Source organism: Dermacentor andersoni, chromosome 1 (assembly GCF_023375885.2).
Source record: "Dermacentor andersoni chromosome 1, qqDerAnde1_hic_scaffold, whole genome shotgun sequence".
Taxonomy (NCBI): Eukaryota; Metazoa; Arthropoda; class Arachnida; order Ixodida; family Ixodidae; genus Dermacentor; species Dermacentor andersoni.
Window position 1 is genome coordinate 30,830,210 of NC_092814.1, and position 20,191 is coordinate 30,850,400.

Consider the following 20,191-nt stretch of genomic DNA (forward strand, 5'->3'; position numbering starts at 1 on the left):
ATTGATTCTATGCATGTACTCATGGGAAAAAGATGTGTATGCTTCACTACATTTATCGCATGTATGCCTTTAGAGGCTTTTCACTTCAGCATTACTTAATAGCTTTGTAAAAGGACTTGAAAGGTTGTGAATGCATGTTTTTTTTTTCTTTTTTTTCCCTTGACAATACTGCCAGCTGCTTTTTGGCAATCAAAGCAGGGGTGGTACATAGAAAAGAAAAAGGGCACTTTTATGAAGCAAAATAATGTTGAAATACAATTCAATCACAGTGAAAACAAGCAAGAAAGCAAAGGTACTTGTATGCAACTGTGCAGAACAATAGTGCCGATTAATAAGAATGCAAGTTGAACAAAACAAGCAAGATAAAGGCATGTAAAATATAGTAAGATCAAAGGTTTATGTATTTGAAAAGAAAGCACTTATCTTACAATCAGTACACACATGAAAAATCAATTTTGTTTTTAAGTAAGAAAAGATTTAACAATCGCGTGCTTCTCTCATAAATGACAAGCAACAGCGGATAAAGAGTCGACCGAGTGCCTATTCGTGACTTCTTTTGGAAGCATGTTCCAGTCTCAATGCATAGAATGTATGTAAACCATGAAAAAAAAAAAAAAATATATATATATATATATATATATATATATATATATATATAGTATGATCGTTTCTCGTCTATATGTAATAACCATTTGAAACATTAACATAATTAATTTGTCTATTGCTCTATGCCATTTTGTGTTACATTGCCCTGGTCATTGTTGCCATTAAAAAGTTATAGATCATTCACTGTTATGTACTCTGGTCAGTACAATGGTAGCTATTGTTCTAAAATAAACCATGTGCATTTTTGGTATTTGTGCGCAAATTTTTGTTCTGTAAATATATTATTTTGCTCTAAAATGCTCTTTATCAGCTACAACCTTTATGGGCATGTTGTAGTTGGGGGCTCTGGATAAATACTGATCACCTGGGGTTCTTTAACGTGCACCTAATGCCTGGTGCACAAACATTTTCACATTTCACCTCCATAGGAATGCAGCCGCCACAGCTGGGATCAAACTCGTGACCTCATGCTCAGTTTCGCAACGTCATAGCCACTGAGCTATTTATTTTGCTCTACTGTTGCGTACGGCCCATCTATTAAATAGCATGCTTATAACCATATTAGGCAGAAGCTTTCATTTTGCTCGCAAATAAGCTTGGTTTTAAAGATATCTGCCTGTTAGTTGTTTGAATTTGCCTTATGTACAAGGACAGGACATGAAGCATGTGATCAGGACTCCTAAATTTGTCACCACAGACCCAAAATATAACTGCAAAATGATACCACGTGCTAAAATTTCAGATTTATACGACCATGCTACTTAATGTCTTTATATACCTCCTGGCATATACAGGGTAAAAATGAAATTCATTGGATAGTCATATCAATGCCATAAAGTTAGAATTTATCGATATGACATTGTTTATACGTAACAGGTGTTTCAGTAACTTGCACCAGAGTTTTACTTCATGTATGGAAAGGTGTGTAATACATTCCTCGTCATATCTCAGGTAGTTCTGAATATTTTTAGTTAAGACCAGTTATGCAGATGTCATTCTAGTGGAGATCACAATGTGGAATTGGACATATCAGAGAAGGAGAAACACCATTTACAGCAGCAAAGGATTATGTGGAGTGGTGAGATGAGGAAATATGTGGGTTTTGGTTCGTGAGGACAGGGGCAATTTATAGATTCCAGGGACAGACCTTTAACCTGCAATGGGTTTTTGAGAGGTGGTGTCAACCTTGCCTTAGTAGAGTTGGTGCGCTGATGCTGGCATGGCTGGGCTTGGTCGTCCGAATCGCCAGTTTACGAGAGGTGTTGCAAAAAGGTAGCCGCCATGGCCACTGCTTATTTAGGCCAGCCAGCCATGGCGCCGCGAGATCTTGGGAGCAGCCGATATCGCGGCGGCGGAGGTCAAGCGCACTAGCGTGTCCTTTTCTCCACTACCTGCACGTGAGCCATCTTCTTCTTCACTGGCTCTGGAGGCGATAGTTGTACTGCTACAGGTTCATTTAGGCTGCAGATATGGATGTAGATTCTGATTCATCTAAAAACAAACTTATTTGAAAACTTGTAGAGCCTGTCAAAAAGTTTCAGTGCAAGTGTATTCATGTTCCCTCTTATCAGCTTCTTTTTACCTTGGCTCAAATATAGATTGTACAACTCTAGAGTTTGTTTTAAACAAACAACACCTGCACTGGCATTCTTCAGAACTCGGCTAAAAAGGAAGATGTAAGAGGTAACCTGATGGAAACATTTCCAGGGGGCATTTCTGTAGAGCTCCACAACGTTTAAAAAAGTTTGGTTCAAGTTGCCAGAAATGCTTGGTACATATACAGTGAACTCTTACTTGAGTGAACTTCAAGGGGCCCAAGGAAATAGTTCACTGAGCTGAAAGTTCACTGAACTGAATATTCACTAGAATATGGAACAGCATAGGGCAACAGCAGATATTGAGTCAAAAGTGTGAAATGCAATTTATGGGGTTATGTACATCAATATATATGAAGTGCATAACAGTTACATTGCTGCCCATCTCATTAAAAAAAAAAAAAAAGAAAGTCTGCAATTTTCATTTGCACTGGTGCTCTTAAAGTGCAAGAAGCAACAAAGCTGTTCATAGATTCTATGTTTTGTGCACTTCCTCCGGCACAGCTTGTTGCCAAGACACAAAGTCTTGCAACTTTCCAAGGCATCCTACAGTCTCGGCTAGAGTAAAGGATTTGAATCTGCCTCTGCCATTGCATCTTCCTCGTCGCACTTTTCTTCGGGATGAATAATGGAAATAATTTCCAGATATGATACTTCAGCACCGGTAATGAGCTCACTGTCACACTGCACATAGTCTTCAAACGAAGTGTTGCCAGGGTCCACTGGTCAAGTTCATTCAAATGAAATATTTGCTATTTATAAATTCATTTAACTGAAAGATTTTCGCATAGAATGCATAGAAAAACCGACGATGATTTTCTAAAAGTTCTTTATTCTGAAGTATTCGTTAAACCGACGTTCATACAACTGAAAGTTTACCATATTGTGTGCCATGTGCAACAGAACGCAATAAATATAATGAGGACAGATTTAGTCATAACGACTTGACATTTCGTTTAATATGGGAATTTAGTTGCGGTATTTTCTTTAAGACATCTTAATTTGCTTGTTTAGCACATGCCAAAGTAAAGCAGTTAGTGATAAATGTAGTATGAAGTAAGTTGCTGTTGCCAAGTTGTTTGTGTTGGTTTTGTTGAATGCTCAGAAGTCAGACAAGAGGCTGTGCAGCAGGCTTTGGCTGCAATGCAGAATAAGCCAAAACCATCACTTCCAATGCCTTCCAAGAGGACTTCAGTGATGACCACGTCACCATCTAGGGAACGCCATCCTTCAGGTGTGTCATTAGTACTATTTCCTTTCTAAACGCACACTAATGAGAAAAATTATTCTAGCTGTATTAGTTAATTGGCCTTCTACAATGCTAAAGAAAGAACTCTTGCCATGATAAGAGGCTTGGTATGCCCCAAAAAACACAACAAAGAAATGTGGTTGGCAACACACCACCAGCTTACCTGACGTCATGAATTTTGATGGTGGCTGCACAGGCCTAGTTATTTTTTTATCGGCACAGATTGCCTGCATTATATTCTCAAAGATCAATAAATTGAACTTGGCAAGTTTTTAAAAATTTTGCTATTCTACAATCGCCCAAAGAAAAAAAAATGCCTTGAAATCTGTGACGTCGCGTTAACACACTGACACTGAGGTTTAAAAGAAAAAGTCAAAAATTAGAACTATTACTTTCATTTTCTCTTATAATAATCAACTTATTTGTGTGAAATTAGCATGAAACAGAAATTTTAAATGGTACTTTATTAGCCTAAATTGATTTTGTGTTTCTCTTTAGTGCTTCTTTAAAGGGGGACGCTACCCTGAAGGGCCAAATTTTCAAACAGTGCTCCTATTTTGATTAACTCTTCAAGCGTGAATAAACTTACTGCCAATATGTGTAAGGCAGTGTAATCTGTGCTGCTAATGTTTTTATTTAGTATTTACTTTTTGAACAAAGCTTACACCCACTTAGGTAAAAAGAAATCTGCCAATACACATGCTTCCAAATGGTTATACTGTCATCAGGGATAAATTTTATTTTCGAGGGTGTATATTTTTTAGTTAGCTTTCACTTAAAAGCTATTAATATTAGAAAAAGTAGAGTGTTAGCCCTGAAACTAGAGGGGAACAATCAGTCATTAAGGAAGTGTTGAAATCTAATGTCGACATTGGCTGGAGTAAAATCTGCCAGGCAGTTTGTCACTTACAACTGAACGCTGTGCAGGTCACTGTAGTTATCCCACACTATTAAATGCGAGTGATTCATCCACCTGTGGTCTGCTTGTACATGCAGACAGCTCAAGTGACGACGACAGCGTACTGAATGAAGGCAGCACACCGGAGCAGGAAAGGCTAATGCGTCCGCTGCCTACACCACCTCAATCAGACACATCAGGAGCCTCGTCACCACGAGAGACACCACCTCGCATTGCCCTGCGTTGTAGCAATGGTCGTGGGTCGGATCGACCAACCATGGATGGTGTGTCACATCTGGCTGATGTCATGCAGAACCTCACACCCAGCGAGTACAGTGAGATGCTTTTCTGTCGTCTTGTTTCGTGCACCTAGGATTTTGCAGCATAAGCTGTAAGATATTACAAAATTACAGAGTTAGTGGGTCAAGCAATCACAATCTGTCATTGAAAAGTCTGTATTCAAGTGAAAATAAACAGCACAGCGAAAGCAATATATGACATACACAGGCACTGACTTCCAGCTGGATATTTTCTAAACATCAAACTAGACCTCTAAATGTGCACACAAAGAGGGAGAAAATACAAAAATACTTTTTTCCCCTGTCCACTTTATCTGCCTGCTTAAATTAATTGTTTGAAATTCCCAAATAAACAGAAGTTGGTGCCTGTGTGTGTATGTGTGTTTTTGTTGTTCTGTCTTTTCATGCTGGAACACTGAAATATAAAGAATGATGTATGAAATAGTTTGGGATACAGCATATCATATTGACCGCAAATAAAGACGGGGACAGCGACACGGGCGGTAACTTTCAACTGGTTTATTCACGGCAACCCGTGGGTATATATAGACAAATAGAACATGCGCAGAACGCAGCAACCAAGAACACTCATCAGCCTAGCGGGGCAACCAATTATAAAAAAAATCTATCTCCGATTGAAACAACCTAATGGAAGTGTCACTAACACAGTCTTGGCCTTTCTTTTTTATGTGATATGCCTCCATCAGTTCGCGTGCAGTCTGGTCCTGGCTTCTCCCCAGAATCTTTATCTCCTTAAAAAGTGGTGCACAGGGGCAGGCATTGCGGTGCAGCAGGCAAGTGTGCCAATTCATCTTTCGTTAACTTTTGTTCGTGTTCTCTGGCTTGATCATTCATGCACCATCCTATCTGCCCTATGTAGGACTTGCCACACACCAGGGGGATTTCGTACACAACTCCTGCATTGCATTTTGCATACGGTTTGGTTTGGTTCTTGCCACAGCCTTGCCTTCTTTTAGGATCACGGGAGGTGCAAGGGCAGAGCCGTGGCAGCTTAAAATGGGCTGAAAAGACAAGGGGGACTCCAAACCTGCCTGCCACCTTCCTTATCCTTAGGTTGTGAGTGACCCTGTGAATATACGGTACCACTTCAGGTCTTACAGCCATAGTAGTCCTCACCCTTGCTTTTCTCCTAGAACCTTCTGCAGGAGGCTTTCCACCACTGGCGTTACCATCGAGTCAGGGAACCCTGCCGTCTTAAGACGTGAAATCTGATTGTCAAAGACAAGCTGCATCCTGTGCACACACGACTTGTGGAGAGCCGATTCTAAGCAGAGCATCGCTACTCCTCGTTTTACAATCTTTGATTGGGAAGAGTCGTATGGCACCAAACCCTTCTGTGCCCGAGGGAAGTACTGCAAGCACGCGTGGCCTTTAGCAAAGGAAATGCATAGGTCTAAAAAACGCAGTGAATTGTCATGTGGAAGTTCGTGAGTAAAAGAAAGCCCTTTACCGAGTTGTCTAAAAATGGCTAGAATGCTGTCACAAGTAGTTAAACTTTCTTGCCCGTTAAAAACAATTAAAAAGTCATCCATATATCTAAAAACTTTTAAAATGTTTAAAAGCACACCCCCAAACGCCTGATCAAGCGCTTTGTCTATGGTAGCTAAAAAAAAGCGGTGCAATGCATGAGCCGATGCAGATTCCACGTTTCTGCAGAAAGAAGTGTTCGTCAAAACTGATAAAAGTGCTATTGAGATAGGTTTCTAAAAGCGTAAAAAAATCTTCCACCGAGATACCAGCTGCGTTCTGGAAGGGAATAGTGCCATTTTCTTCAATACACATCTTCACAGCAACAAACAGATCTTTATGAGGAATGGAGTAGAAAATATCTTCTACATCTACTGAAAAAGCTGGACGTATGTCCTGGTTAGCCCTTAGAAAATCAACAACCTCGTCAGAGCTTTTTGTAACAAAGCGGTTGGATATAACAAGCGTCTTCAAACTCTTTAAAATGAAGCGGCTAACTTGAACCTGCCATGTTCCACGCTCGCTAACTATTGTCCTGAATGGAATGCTGGGTTTATGTGTCTTCGCAGTAAAGAATACACTTAGCACAGTGCCTGAACCGCTACTGATGTCCCTAGCTAGTCTATCGAGATTAAGAGACTTACACATTCTTACAACCTTGCTTTTTACTCTGGTTTCAGAGTTCCTAATAGGTTTAAAATTCTTCTTCAGTGCCTCAGAGGCTTTAACACCAAACATGCCCTTCGGAAGCACAACGAAACCCCCCTCTTTGTCTCCTTTTAAAAGTACAAGCTTGTTGTCTTTACAAAACTTCAAAGTGCTATGTATGGCAGATACTGTTCGATTGGAAGCCGGTTTCGAGACACACCCGCTAAGACAGACAACACCTTCCAACAGGTACCTGTCATGGTGATCCTGCGGAGCCTTCTTCGCCACCCGCCTGTTCAGAGCAGCCAGTTCATGGGCAGGAACTTGATGCTCGATACTGTACTTCGGTGCTTTAGCAAGCAGGGCGGTCACGTCTTCTGGGATGCTTGCGCACAAGCATCCCAGCTCAAGCGGCTTATTTCCTTGTCCCTGACTAGTCCTCATACCGTTCCATGCCCTAAGGAAATGACCAACCATGTGGTGCCAGTAGTACTCCGTCAACTGATGAGAGGCACGTCTAGCAGACTTCAAATCCTTTTTGGCATGCCATTCTGTAGCTTTAGAAAAGCATATGATGCGAAGCCAATCGTTGAGCAGTCTAACTTGCCGCCAAAACTCTGCCCGGATAATTTTGCATAGGTGCTTAATATAACCCCACGACGAAACAACACACCCAAACAGTGCACTCAGCTCCAAAGGGATCAGGCTGCGCTTGATACAGAAGCCAATGAATTTTGCCTGGCAGGTAGTCGCCACGATGTAACTGATGAGTGATTCTTCGTTTGAGGACATGAAAGACGATGGAACATAGAAAGAAGGGCCATCTGCACGAGATATATGCTTCAGAAGAACTTCAGTTTGGCCTAGTTGGTGTTTACTGCATATCATATTGACCACAAATAAAGACTGGCACAGCGGAAGAGAACACAAAAACGACACGGGCGGTAACTTTTAACTGGTTTGTTCACGGCAACCCGCGGGCATATATAGACAAATAGAACATGCGCAGAACGCAGCAACCAAGAACACTCATCAGCCTAGTGGGACAACCAATTATAAAAAAAATCTATCTCCGAATCTAACACAGCCTTGGCCTTTCTTTCAATGTGATATGCAGTAAACACCAACTAGGCCATACTGAAGTTCTTCTGAAGTTTGGGATATAGTTCTTTTGACTCTGCCAGTCTGCATTTTCCAATGAGTAAGAGCAAGGCTGTCATTACTACATCTCATTGTTACAAATTGTGTCAAAACAGTGCATTGCAGTTGCACAACACAGTGACTGTGCACTGTTTTGTGTGTATAGTGCAGCATGTGACGTACATGGTGTGCCATGCAAGACAGTTTCTCAGAGTTGTTCACAGAAAATTTTCACACAAGAAATGGTCTTGTTTTGCCAAAATGTAGCTAATGTAGCCACGGCTCGAACCTTAGCGCACTGTTGCAGTATCCCGAGAAAATGAAAGTGGGCAGAGTGGAAGGGAATGTTTCTCAAAGCAAGCATGTGCACTGTTCAAGCTGAGCATCATATATAATTAGTGTAAGCTATAGTCAAGGAAAGAAATGCATGCACCATGACCACTGGATGTGACTGTGCAGGAATTTACATTTTAAACATAAATAAGGGGATGTCATTGATTGGTTATTAAATTGTGGGGTCTAACATATTGAAGCTGCTCACTGCCTTAGTGGAAGGATCTAAATTAAACACTGTGGCAGCTTGGGGTAGTTGGTACATACTCAACAGGGCAACAGCGTGAAAAGACGAAGGACAGAAAAGAAGGTTTTTTGATGAGCACCTAAATTTAAGTACTTGAGCATTTTTACATTTCACCTCCATTGAAATGCGGCCACCATAGCGGGGAACTGAACCCGCAACCTCGTACTCAGCTGTAGACTGCCATATCCACTGCACCACTATGGCTATGAATTGGAGTACAATCGTTCCATTATAGTTCAAAAATGGGGCATCAATTTATTTTTATAGTACTTGAGAAAGTGTGAACTTGAAGGGTAAGGACATAGTATAAGGATGGAATCAGCTGTTCCTCATTGTGTGGAGCCGTAGTTCCACTCACATCCATATTGCATTGAAGCTGCAGCCACTCAAATACTTTGTCATATTCTGATAGTTAATTGAGGTGGTCAGATCAAATTATGCCAACAGTCTTCAAATAAGCAGTGGAGCCTGTCTAAAATTATCCGAAAGAAGCAAATAGATCACCCAAACCATTTGTTCAAAGGTCTGGCTGGTTTGAATGAAGAATGTACTCTTAACATAAAAAAAAAAAATCACCACCCAAGCAATCTGTACAGATGGTTAACTAGCAAACCTGAAACTTGCGGCCCTGGTGTTTATCACTGGCTTAATCCCGACAGTTCATTAAACGACGGCTTGGTAGGCTGCCAGAACCTCGGTACATAGTTGCGGCTTGCGCTCGACTGCACAAGCCTGTTCTTGTGCCCGGGTGGCAGCATCGGCACGGCGTAGACGAGCTCTTTCCCGGTTCTGCTTGTGGCATTGCTGATTGAAAGTCACCTGCTCCTCAGGAGTACGTATGATGCGTGGCCTACCCATTTCGGAGCCGGAGAGAAACTGCTGCGCCCGCGCCCGTCTGCAACGGAGAGCAACGATGTCACTACTGTCGCAGCTAATCCAACACCACCTAGATAGCACAAGGCCTTTTTACTCCAATTCATGACGTCATGTTACCTGGATTGACTGCCATAGAATCTAATGAGGATGCTCCCAAGTAGGCAACAGTGATTTCAATGTCACCGCTTTCATCATGCCAGCCTTGTCAATGAAAGTTTTGGGCCAGGTAGCGTGACGTCATGGATCAGAGTAAACAGGCCTTGTGCTATCTAGGTGGTGTTAGCTAATCGTGCGCCTCTCTTTATTTTTTTTCTTTTTGCACATGCTTTGGGGTTGTGCCGGAGGAGTTTTCGACCAACAGACGTGTGGATGGATGGACGAATTGGCTAGCCATATGCACCTTCGCTGTAATATCCTTGTGTATTTTGGAAGATGGGTCAATTTGTTGAAAGTATTGATAAAAATGATCACTGATATAAATGACTGACTAGAGCACCACCGTGTACTAAGAAATATTATTGGCCACTTATAGGCTGCTCTACTAATTTATGGTGTGTTTCACGTACCTAAATATGTGTGCTATATTAGGACACCTGACAATCTATCAAATAAAGACTCCTGGTAGTGAAAATGTGTATCAAAGTACCACTTCTAGGAACAAAACAGCATGGATCAGGCCAAAACCCAAGAACTCTGACAAAGGACAAAAAAATTCATTGACGATTACGATAGTCCCTAAAGCGAAGTTTGAGTACAGCTTCATATGTGTTTTCATTTCACAATATATTGAGGCATCGCAGCGATCTCCACACCGACTGTCAGAGCCAGGATGTGCAACGCTGTATATAGACTGGCCACACAGTTGCTGCTTCCCAGCAGCTGCAGATTATGCAACCTTAATCTTTACCGGGAAATTCCTGCGGCGAACGCTGTGCTTGAAGGCAAACTTTCTGGCTCTTTTTTTTATCTTTTCCCTGCACAGCCGCTGCCGCAGGATGGATGGATGCTATGAGCGTCCCTTTTGGAATGGGGTGGTGGGTTCTGCCACCAAGCGCTTGTTATTGTATTGCCTAATGTCCTACCTATATTAAAGAATAATAACAAAAATTGAAACAAAAAACACGAAGAATTCTCATCAAGTTTTCTGAACCCCTGTTGGGAACTTAGTTTTCGTATGTCTATGTTGTTTGTCATTTCCCTACTTTTCTTCCACCAATCTTCCAATCGCCTCTTGCTAAACTCTACTGCAGATATGTTTGCTTTCCCCCTGCTCTTGCTGAACCCAAGGGCTTTAAAGAAGGCGGAGGGGCCAAAATCGACCGCTGGGACGATATCTTCACATTCTAATAAAACATGTATCGTCATTTCTCTAGCTTTACCGCAGCAAGCACATGCTTCTTCTTCCTTGCTGTATCTCGCTTTATAAGTGTGCGTTTTAAGGCATCCTGATCTCGCTTCAAAAAGTTAAGAGCTTCTCTTTGAGTCATCATAAATTGTTTCTTTCCTTATTTCGTTTTTTCCTCTTAAGTAGTTATTCATAGCAGGTTTATTTTTCATTGCTGCCATGCAGATGCACAGACATGAGCACCGTCTGGTGGTGCTTCAAGGTGGCTTCCTCCACTTTCCTCCTCGCACTCTCTTTGTCCTCGCTGTCTTTCATCGTTTGCTGTGCCCGTTCGCTTGATTACGCTGAGGGAGGATGAGGCATGCTGGCGCTCAATGCATGAACGGGCGCCTAAGAGCTGCACTCTAAAAAGAAAACCTACAGCTCACATAAAAACCAGCCCAGGCCTTCTTGGTTACTGTTTGTGAGTAGGGGTTGGTTCATAAGCAATAAAGTATTATTATTGGTTCATCTTCAACCCCACTTCGACTAAAACTGCTGAAGTGGTTTAACTAGCTTGTATTATTAACTCATTTCCCTTTTGAAAGCAGTTAAAACCATTTGCTGGAATTAATTGTAACACCACTTTGGAATGGAACATATTTAGTTGATCATTTTTATATCATCTCCATTGGGATTCTGCTCTTTTGTAAAGAAGGATTGCATGGGTGAACAGTAGGCCTAAACATGAAGCAGCCACAGTTCATACATGTATTGCTGAATTGTCTGGCATTGCAGTATCTGTAGTTAAATTATAAATGTATACATGACGTGTGCTGTCTGGTCTCTTTTTTTCTTGCAGCAGACTTAAATCCGCAGCCTGATGTCACCAACACAGGTATCAGTGCCAATCATACTCCAACAGAGCACGCCAACCGATACAACCAGGCCCATATGTCTTCTGTGAGGGTCACACAGCACTCAGCGACTGGTCTGGAGTACGGTACGACAGAGAAATTACTATAGATGAAACCAGCTCATAGTTGGCCTTATCTGTATGAGCCTTATATGTTACATGCTAAAAGGCATCTACTAGTGCCATGCCATATGTGGCAGTGCTGTTTTCTTCAATTAGCTGGCTGATATTTGTGCGCCAGTTGTTAATAACAGGGGCAGGTGGGTACACAGTGCCTAAATAGAAGAGTGGGCAGGTCGTGCCAACATAACTGAAGGTGCCTTTATGTACCATATTTGCACGATTCTAAAGCGCACCTTTTTTGGATAAAAAGTCTGTTCAAATTTACAAGCACGTTACAATTGTAACTTATTCTGCTCAAAATAAAAAACGAAATCGATTCTAACTAAAAGAAAAAGAAAGCTCAATGCAAAGTAGCTGTAGCCAGACTGCCGTCCATACATAACTCTTTCTGCATCCAGGAAAACCCGTCATTCCCACCTCCTCGCTCTCTCCCCTTATGTTGCCAGGACAAACCTCTTTAAATTTTCTTTCTTTCTTCGAACTGTAGAAGAATGGAACCTCATCCTTTTCCATCATCTGAACTCCCCTGAATCAATTCAAACTGATATTATTGGTATTTCCTAAGTAACATTGCTGTTTTGTGCTATTTTGTTTCCTTTCCTAAGTTTTATATTTTGCAATTCCGCTTTTTGTATGCATATTTTTTTATGTGTTACCTTGCCCCTCCTGCTTGGGCCACATGGCCTGCAGTATGATGTAAATAAAAAAAAAAGTGAGGTTGTTTTTTTATGCGTTGGTTTGCAGTGGCCACTTTCCAGTTTCCTGTATGTGTGGCATTTCTTATGCATGAGATGGAACTGAAGATGACTTTCTGTGGTCGGTAGACAGTGAAAAGGAGGTCGTCGGACTCTGATAGCAACTAGCCGCTAAGATTCAGCAGTGCACATATCTGTGTGCCTTTGTATAAAGTTTCATAAAGGTATTTCAACACGGTACACGTTGACTTAGGTTTCGTTACTTGATGTGCATGCTAGAATCGACACCAAGTTAATTTTTTGGATATTTAGCCGGTAATATAACCGCACGTTACAATCGGAGACATGGTAGAATCATACAAACATGGTAGATGAAGGATTTTTGTATAGAAACATGGCTGCTTGCCGTGTCCTTTTTTTTTTTTTTGATGTCTACAGGACAAGTTTCATAACTGCACAAAATAATAGAATACTGCATTTTGTAACAGCGCCAAAAGACAAAGCACAAAGATGAAGACTGCCACAAGACAAGTACATCCTAATGGAGTACTCGTAGAGTTGCTCTGATAGAGCACCCATTCACACATTCATCACCAGGCTCTTTACTTGAAGCTCATTTTGAAATGTAGTGTTTAATGATGTTAAGTAAGAGAGGCATTGCTTCCTACGTAATGCAGCATTGTAACTGATGGAATTTGAATGATGAAATTCTTATATCAAATTTAATACTGAACAGTTATCGTATGATGAAGTAAGCTTCAAATTTACTTCAATTAAACATGTGCAGGCATTCTGAAAGCATGTTCTGTGAAATAAGTGCAAATTTTTCCACAGGAAATTCATTTCAGCACACACTCACTCTGAAAAAGCTCCTGTTGTGTATGCCAATACATATAATGACCTGCACCACAAAAACACCTTCACTTTGAACAACACTTGTACAAGTGTCTGAATATTCCTGACTGATTTGGCCTGACAAAAAGCATCTGTGTGGACTTGCCATTAAGGAGCCATCATTTGAGGTTTTGATGGTAGCCTTGTGCAGGCTCTAGTTTTGAGGCCTGATATTTTACCAAATCAAACATTTAGAAGTACTGAATGCTGGGCAAGTTGGTATTCCATACTGACAAAAAAAAAGCCCAAATATTTAAATTTGTATTAAATGCTCAAATATTTAAAAATTAAATATCAAATTCTCAAATCGAATTGCACGATCTGTTTGATTCACACTCGGTCTGAAGTAATCACATATTCCCAGTTGAAAAGTTCATTTGGGAACCTTTCAGCTAGAGGTGGGAAATTGTTATTTCCAGGATATTACTTTTATAGCACTTTATTTGCAGAAATAATTGCATGCAACTTATTTTTACAATTGCATTTTTATTGCTTGGCAGGTACTGGCAAATGGAAAGTTTCAGCCAAGATACAACAACTATTGAACACTTTGAAGGTTTGTCATATCAGTTTCAGTTTATTATTCAGTTTCAGTTTATTATTCTTTAAATACAATGAATTGGTAAGAGACGATGCTGTGAAAGTATGTGAAATAACTGTGTTGAAACTGCATATATTATTACTTACAGAGGCCGAAAAGGAGACCACTGCCAGAGTTTTATGTTGATGATGAAGTTGACATGGACTGTAAGATTATTTTATATATGTTAAAATATCTGTATGTGTTTTACTTGAATAACATAAGAATACGCTGTATGCCAACACTTAAAATACACTATATACACTTAAAATGTATATGGAGATTTGCTCTCTTTTTTTAATGACTCTACACGAGTTGCAAAACCTACAAGGCAGCTTTCCTGCTCTGTGAAAATTTATGCAGAATGGCGGCGTAACCCATCTTTGTTGCACAAAGGTTATGTGCAATGTAGTGTCTGCTGGCATGTGTTTGCCTTCTGGTGATGCCTAAACACAGGAGCTGAATCCTTTTGTAGTACCTCTATTGACTATTTTCGGCCCTTTAGATTCCATTATTTCATCTTGAATGGCATAGGAGTCTACAGAAACCAAGCATGCAAGATGCTGTACTGCACATAACAATTCCAACGAGGCCGCACTGCGCTACCATTGTGCATAGATGCAGTGCAGGAAAGCTGTCTTGTAGTTTCTGCAACTCGTCTATTACACTTTTTTTTAGGCTTTCAGAGCAGTTTCTGCAAGTTGGTTCTGTGTGGGGGAAGACATTATATGCCGGAGAGAAGCAGCTACCAAATGACGAATTAACGAGAATTTGTGGCTCAAACTTTTTGTTGAAAGTTTCAGGCCAATTGGGGGCTTGCATGGCAAATGTCAATGGCAACCTCATTCCTTAAAAATTCAAAGTAACGCATGCAGTGTAGGATATTGATTGTTGAAAACTGTTTTGTTTTTCAGTGGGCACCAAAGTTTTATGCTAAAAAATTGTCAAACAGCAGCATCAAAAATTGACCTGAGGGCAATACTTTATGTTGGAAGTTACATCATTGCTGTCATGTTACTTCTGAGTAACAATCTTCTAAGTTAGGCTGTGTTGTTTTATTGTGCAAGCAGTGAATCATGTCTTTGATAGCGTGGGCATCGGGTATGTTAAGCATGGCAGGCTGTGTTGTTTTGTGTTTACCATACCATGAGAGACATGTGAGGTGGCCATGCCCGTGAGCTCCCAGTGCCGAGTGGTAAAAAAACTACCAATGCTTGTGACTTGTGCCAAATTTACAGTAACTCCTGGCTGGCCATAGGTGCAGTTTGTCAGAGCTGTTCAGATGAACCTGGCATTTCAACTGGCAGGAGAGTGCTGGCCTGTATCCTGCTGGTTGTCCTGCTAGAATTGCCACTGTGGCATGCAGTGCTGAGACAGCGCAATTGCACATTTTAAGGACTCTTTGCTACTTGAGACACATGTCAGGATTCAGTTTACAAAGTTTTCTTTGAAACAGCCCTAGAGGTTGCAAGGCATTTGTATATGTAAATATCGTGGTCTAAGTCTGCACTGCATACGGGCCACAAGGACATTCTGGACAATAGTATTTCAAATAATAAACAGTTATTTGTATTGGCAAAGTTCAAATAAATATGAGTCAGCACGTACAATCATGCCTTTCCATGGGCATGTGGAAGTCATAGCTGAGGTACATACAACTAATATGGTCACGATGCATCATGCCATTAGCTACACTGTGAATGTCATGCAATGGCTAACACAAGAACCACTGCATCACTTCTTGAGCGTAGTGTTAAGATCAGCTTGGAGATCAGCTCTGAGGTGCAGGTCCTATGCAGTTACCTTAACCTCTTTAGTAACAGTCCATACATATGTGCATGCAGCTTGTTCTTGCTTGTTCTGTACAGTGATGGCAAGTAAAAAAATTGGCAGTGGCTTAGCTCGGCTATGCCAGGATACACGTAGCGAAAGCTAAGCCATAGCATGGTTAGCCTTGGTTAATCTTGATTGCAAGTACAGGTTAGTCTGGTTGTCTAGCTATGTTGCGGCATTTAGCCAGTCGTTCGGCGCGCTGTTCGTCTGTTTCCTGGGCGATTCGTTTCCTCTTCATCTCATTCCGATATCGATTCCAGGCCTCCTCCTGCTTATCAGAATTGTCGCCGTCCATACTGCTGCCTCAACTGTGGTTGTGGCACACGCGAGCTCTCCTTTTCAATCCTCCGACATGTTATCAGGCATGCGACGCAGCTGGCGAAGCGAGTGGAGGCGAGCGCAACGACGAGGAACTCGGTGTGAGATCATACCAAACGGCGGCGGTGGAAAGGCACAGCACTGCGCAGTGGCGGAACACCTGTGGCTCAGTGCTACTAGTGTCACATGCGCAGTAGTGAATATATATATATAGGGAGCGAGAGAGAGGGAAAAGTTGGCAGTGGCTTACCTCAGCTATGCTAGGATACACATAGCGAAAGCTAAGCCATAGCATGGTTAGCGTTGGTTAATCTTAATTGCAAGTACAGGTTAGTCTGGTTGTCTAGTTATGTTGCGCCGTTTAGCCAGTCGTTCGGTGCGCTGTTCGTCTGTTTCCTGGGCGATTTGTTTCCTCTTCATCTCGTTTCGATGTCGATTTGAGGCCTCCTCCTGCTTATCAGAATTGTCGCCGTCCATACTGCCGCCTCAACTGTGGTTGCGGCGCACGCGAGCTCTCCTTTTCAATCCTCCGACATGTTATTAGGCATGCGACGCAGCTGGCGAAGCGAGTGGAGGCGAACACAACGACGAGGAACACGGTGTGATGAGGAACGAGGTGTGACGTCATGTGCCTCCTCAGAGCACGGCCACGGCGAAATCGCAAGCTGTTGGCCAGTAAAGCTTTCGTTTTAAAATTGCGGACATAGAGTCTTGGGCAAATTGAACGCGCTGATTACCTAACATGGCTTCGGTTCACTTCTGAGGGCTGTGTACCACTACAGACTTTGCTGAAAGCACTACCACCACGTCTGATGGGATGTTTGATGTGCTGTGTTCCATCAGCATTGGTGAGAGTGTAATTTGTTTTCTTCCTGGTAGCACTTGCAGCCGATGATTAAGTTGTATGTGCACTTTAAACCGAACAGTTAATCCATTTTATGGAGAAATGCAACAGGACTGACTGCACAATAAATAGATAGTTAATTACTCTTTAATTATGATGATTCACTAGAAAATGCACAAAGCATTGTTCTACCATCTTGACTTACTTTCGATAGTCTCCAGTGCCTTGAAATAAAATTATGTAAATTTGGCCCATTTATAGACAGTCAGCCATAAATCATAAGTGAAGGGGTTAACAGCTCGTCTTAAAGACAGTTGGTATATTCGAGAAAGGGACCAGCCTTGAAAAATAACATTTGAAATCTCACTGCAAGCATCCACTTTGAAACCTGTAATTAAGTAGTTGATGAATCATTGATAGTTTGCTTTATTTTCAACATGTTATGACTGCATTGATGCAGAACTCATCTGCAAAGACATCAAGTACTCTGTATAGAATAAGAGCACCTTGCATGTTTGCAGTTTTTGTATGGCTGATTGATTTTATCATTGGTGTACAGCAAATCCTTCGGATCCCAATGCTCCTCAGCCAGAAGGTGCCACAATGACTCCCACCGTTGGAGAAAATCTGGAGGTGCTGTGCTTATATCCAAAGTGGATTCTGGAAGGATAGCTATAGCTTAGTGTTCAACCAGCAGCCTAAGATGAAGTGTCATGCTAAAGTATGCTGTGTATGGACAGAGTTGAACTCTTCAGCTATTTTTATGATAGCAGTATGAAGGATTACAAGTTAATGCTCACACGCCACCCTTCCTCACTGGCAGGTTCCATCTGGGCTTCCTCAGTCTTTAGAAGCTGCTATCAAAAGGTACGGCTCAGGAACGTTCAAGTTTCCCGCGGCCACTGTGCTGGACACAAGTGGAAAAATTGGGACACCTTTACCGTATGGTGAGCAGCACTAGTTTTACTTTGGCAGTGTGCTTGAGTTGCACTTATAAAAATTGCACACTCTCTGGGGTATAATTTTGTGTCACAACAATATTTCTCAATCTCGTGTATACTTCCTTCATTTAACGCTTTGTGCCTGTCTACTTTCCTGTCGGAGACGCTATGAAAAACTGAGATGGTCATGGCATTCCTGACAAGAAAGTACCCATGGCACAATGTTAAAAAAGGGAAATGTACCCTTGATAATTGCATAGTTGAATGTATACCATTTTTGAGGCACCTGTAAGCAGCCTGGCTTAATTGGTTTGGGTGGTCACTATAGGCAAGCTTCTCAGCCGGTCCTGGAAGATAGCCTTTAACCTCCTCAACAAGTTGGGCCAGAAAGGCGAAGGTCAAGCACTCAAGCCTGGAGACAGGGTGAGCCACTTGTTGCGCTTCGGTATCACGTCTGCAGCCTGTCAATTTTGTGTCTGGTTTATTGCCTATTGTTTACTGACAATTTATTGTTACAGTTTGTTTTACTATATGCAACACATTATAATCTTACGATAGTGACATAAGAAACAGCTGATTTGTGACTTCTTACTTAATCGTGCTCAGGCTGTTACTGTTTCGGGTGTGCTGTCGGACACCCAAACAATCAACATAGTGCTAGTTCCACAAGGATCTATATTAGGACCGCTGTTATTCCTCATCTACATAAATGATCTTCCACATTGTTTGTCACCACATACAGAAACATTGTTTTATGCGGATGACACCACCATTTTCACTTCACATGAATTGTAGCCCTGACAACACAGCTAAACAATGACCTTCACGGTGTTACTATATTGTGTCATATATATAAGCTAGTTATCAACCCCTAAAAAACTAAGTTTTTCACCTTCATCTCACAGTGAAAAAAGCATTGCAATATGCCTTCAGTATATGTCAATAATTATGCAATATTCCCCTTTGGCCAATACACATTTCTTGGTGCCGAGCATAACAGGCTTCTAAGTTTTAATGCTCAATAATCAAATAAAAATCAATACTGCATTGAATTTCTTCACAAAGCTCGTCAATACCTTAGCCTCCCTACTCTAGTTACACTGTATTATGGTTTCCTTTAGAGTAATTTTAACTGTTGCATCGAATCGTGGGGTGTTACGTATGAAACTTACTTAAGCCCACTAGAGCATGTCCAAAGACAGGCACTCTCTATCATGGCGTACAGCCCTTATCATGCTTACTCAGCTCCACTTTTTCATCTACTAAACATTTTGCCTATTGCAAAACTTGTTTCCTACAATCTCAGTAGTACTGTTTACCATATAGTACATAAAGCAAATCTTTACATTATAAGGGGAAAATTCATCAAAAATTACAAGATAATATTTTACTTCCAAAAGCATGCACTAATCACGGACAAAAAAGTAAGTTTCACTGCTATTAATTAAGATGTGGAACACCCTTAGTGGCTAAAAACTAGCCCTCATTAATATATTTTAGATGTGTAGTTGACTCATTCATGAACAATTTATTTTTACAAGGTATTTACACTCTTTCTTTTTCCTACTTGACCACCATATCTCATATTCAATGAAATATAGTATGTATTATAATGTCATTATAGCAAAGACACTGATGATTTCATGACACTTGTGCTAGCCTTTAAAGCTTTTCTTTTTTGTTTCTTGCCAATGGTGAATAGTTTCCATTTTAGACGTGGAAAGATGTTGGGGCTGTAGCCACAGACTCAGCGGAGTACATGCGAAAAATGGTACAAGAAATCTGTCAAGCAGAAGAGATCCAAATCTTACATGTGAAACATTTAGCACACCTGATTCATCTGAGTGTTGACCATGCCATTTCTTTACCATGCATGTCAACAGTTTGACTCGTAGTGATCAAGTTTGGAGCATTATTTAAGCACGCTAACAAGCTCTACCAAAAGTACGCCGAAATTTGTGCTTCTAATGGCCTCTTTGGACCTGATGTTAAGATGCCACCTTCTGTTGTCCCGAATAGATGACAAAGCTTCTACAAAGCGCTTGTGGTTGTCATTGAAATGTGGAACTCGTTAACGGAACTTGCTGTAAGCTCACATGATAGCAGCAAAACGGAAGCTATTTGAGTGATACTTTCTGAAGAAGAAGTTGTTTATGCGAAGGCAATCCTGATGAATGACACACTCAGCCCCCTTTTAGTTGCCTAGAAAACGCTTGAAAGTGGAAGACTTCTGATGCCCAGCTTTGATTACCTAGTAAATGTCAAGCTGCAGCAGACTGTCAGCGAGCTTTCAACGATGATCAGTAAAAGCGATCAGGCCAGAGCTGTTTTGTCTATGTTACCC

General features: G+C 41.2%; 1 protein-coding gene across 1 annotated transcript in view; it reads left to right on the forward strand.

Moving 5' to 3' along the window:
• DIP2 (disco-interacting protein 2) overlaps positions 1 to 20,191 on the forward strand; it is a 193,013-nt gene that overhangs the window by 67,689 nt on the left and 105,133 nt on the right. Inside the window, 8 exon segments of the mRNA XM_050194228.3 lie at positions 3,307 to 3,435; positions 4,447 to 4,683; positions 11,566 to 11,706; positions 13,832 to 13,887; positions 14,021 to 14,078; positions 17,466 to 17,539; positions 17,730 to 17,853; positions 18,176 to 18,270. Coding sequence (XP_050050185.1) covers positions 3,307 to 3,435; positions 4,447 to 4,683; positions 11,566 to 11,706; positions 13,832 to 13,887; positions 14,021 to 14,078; positions 17,466 to 17,539; positions 17,730 to 17,853; positions 18,176 to 18,270 — 914 coding nt within the window.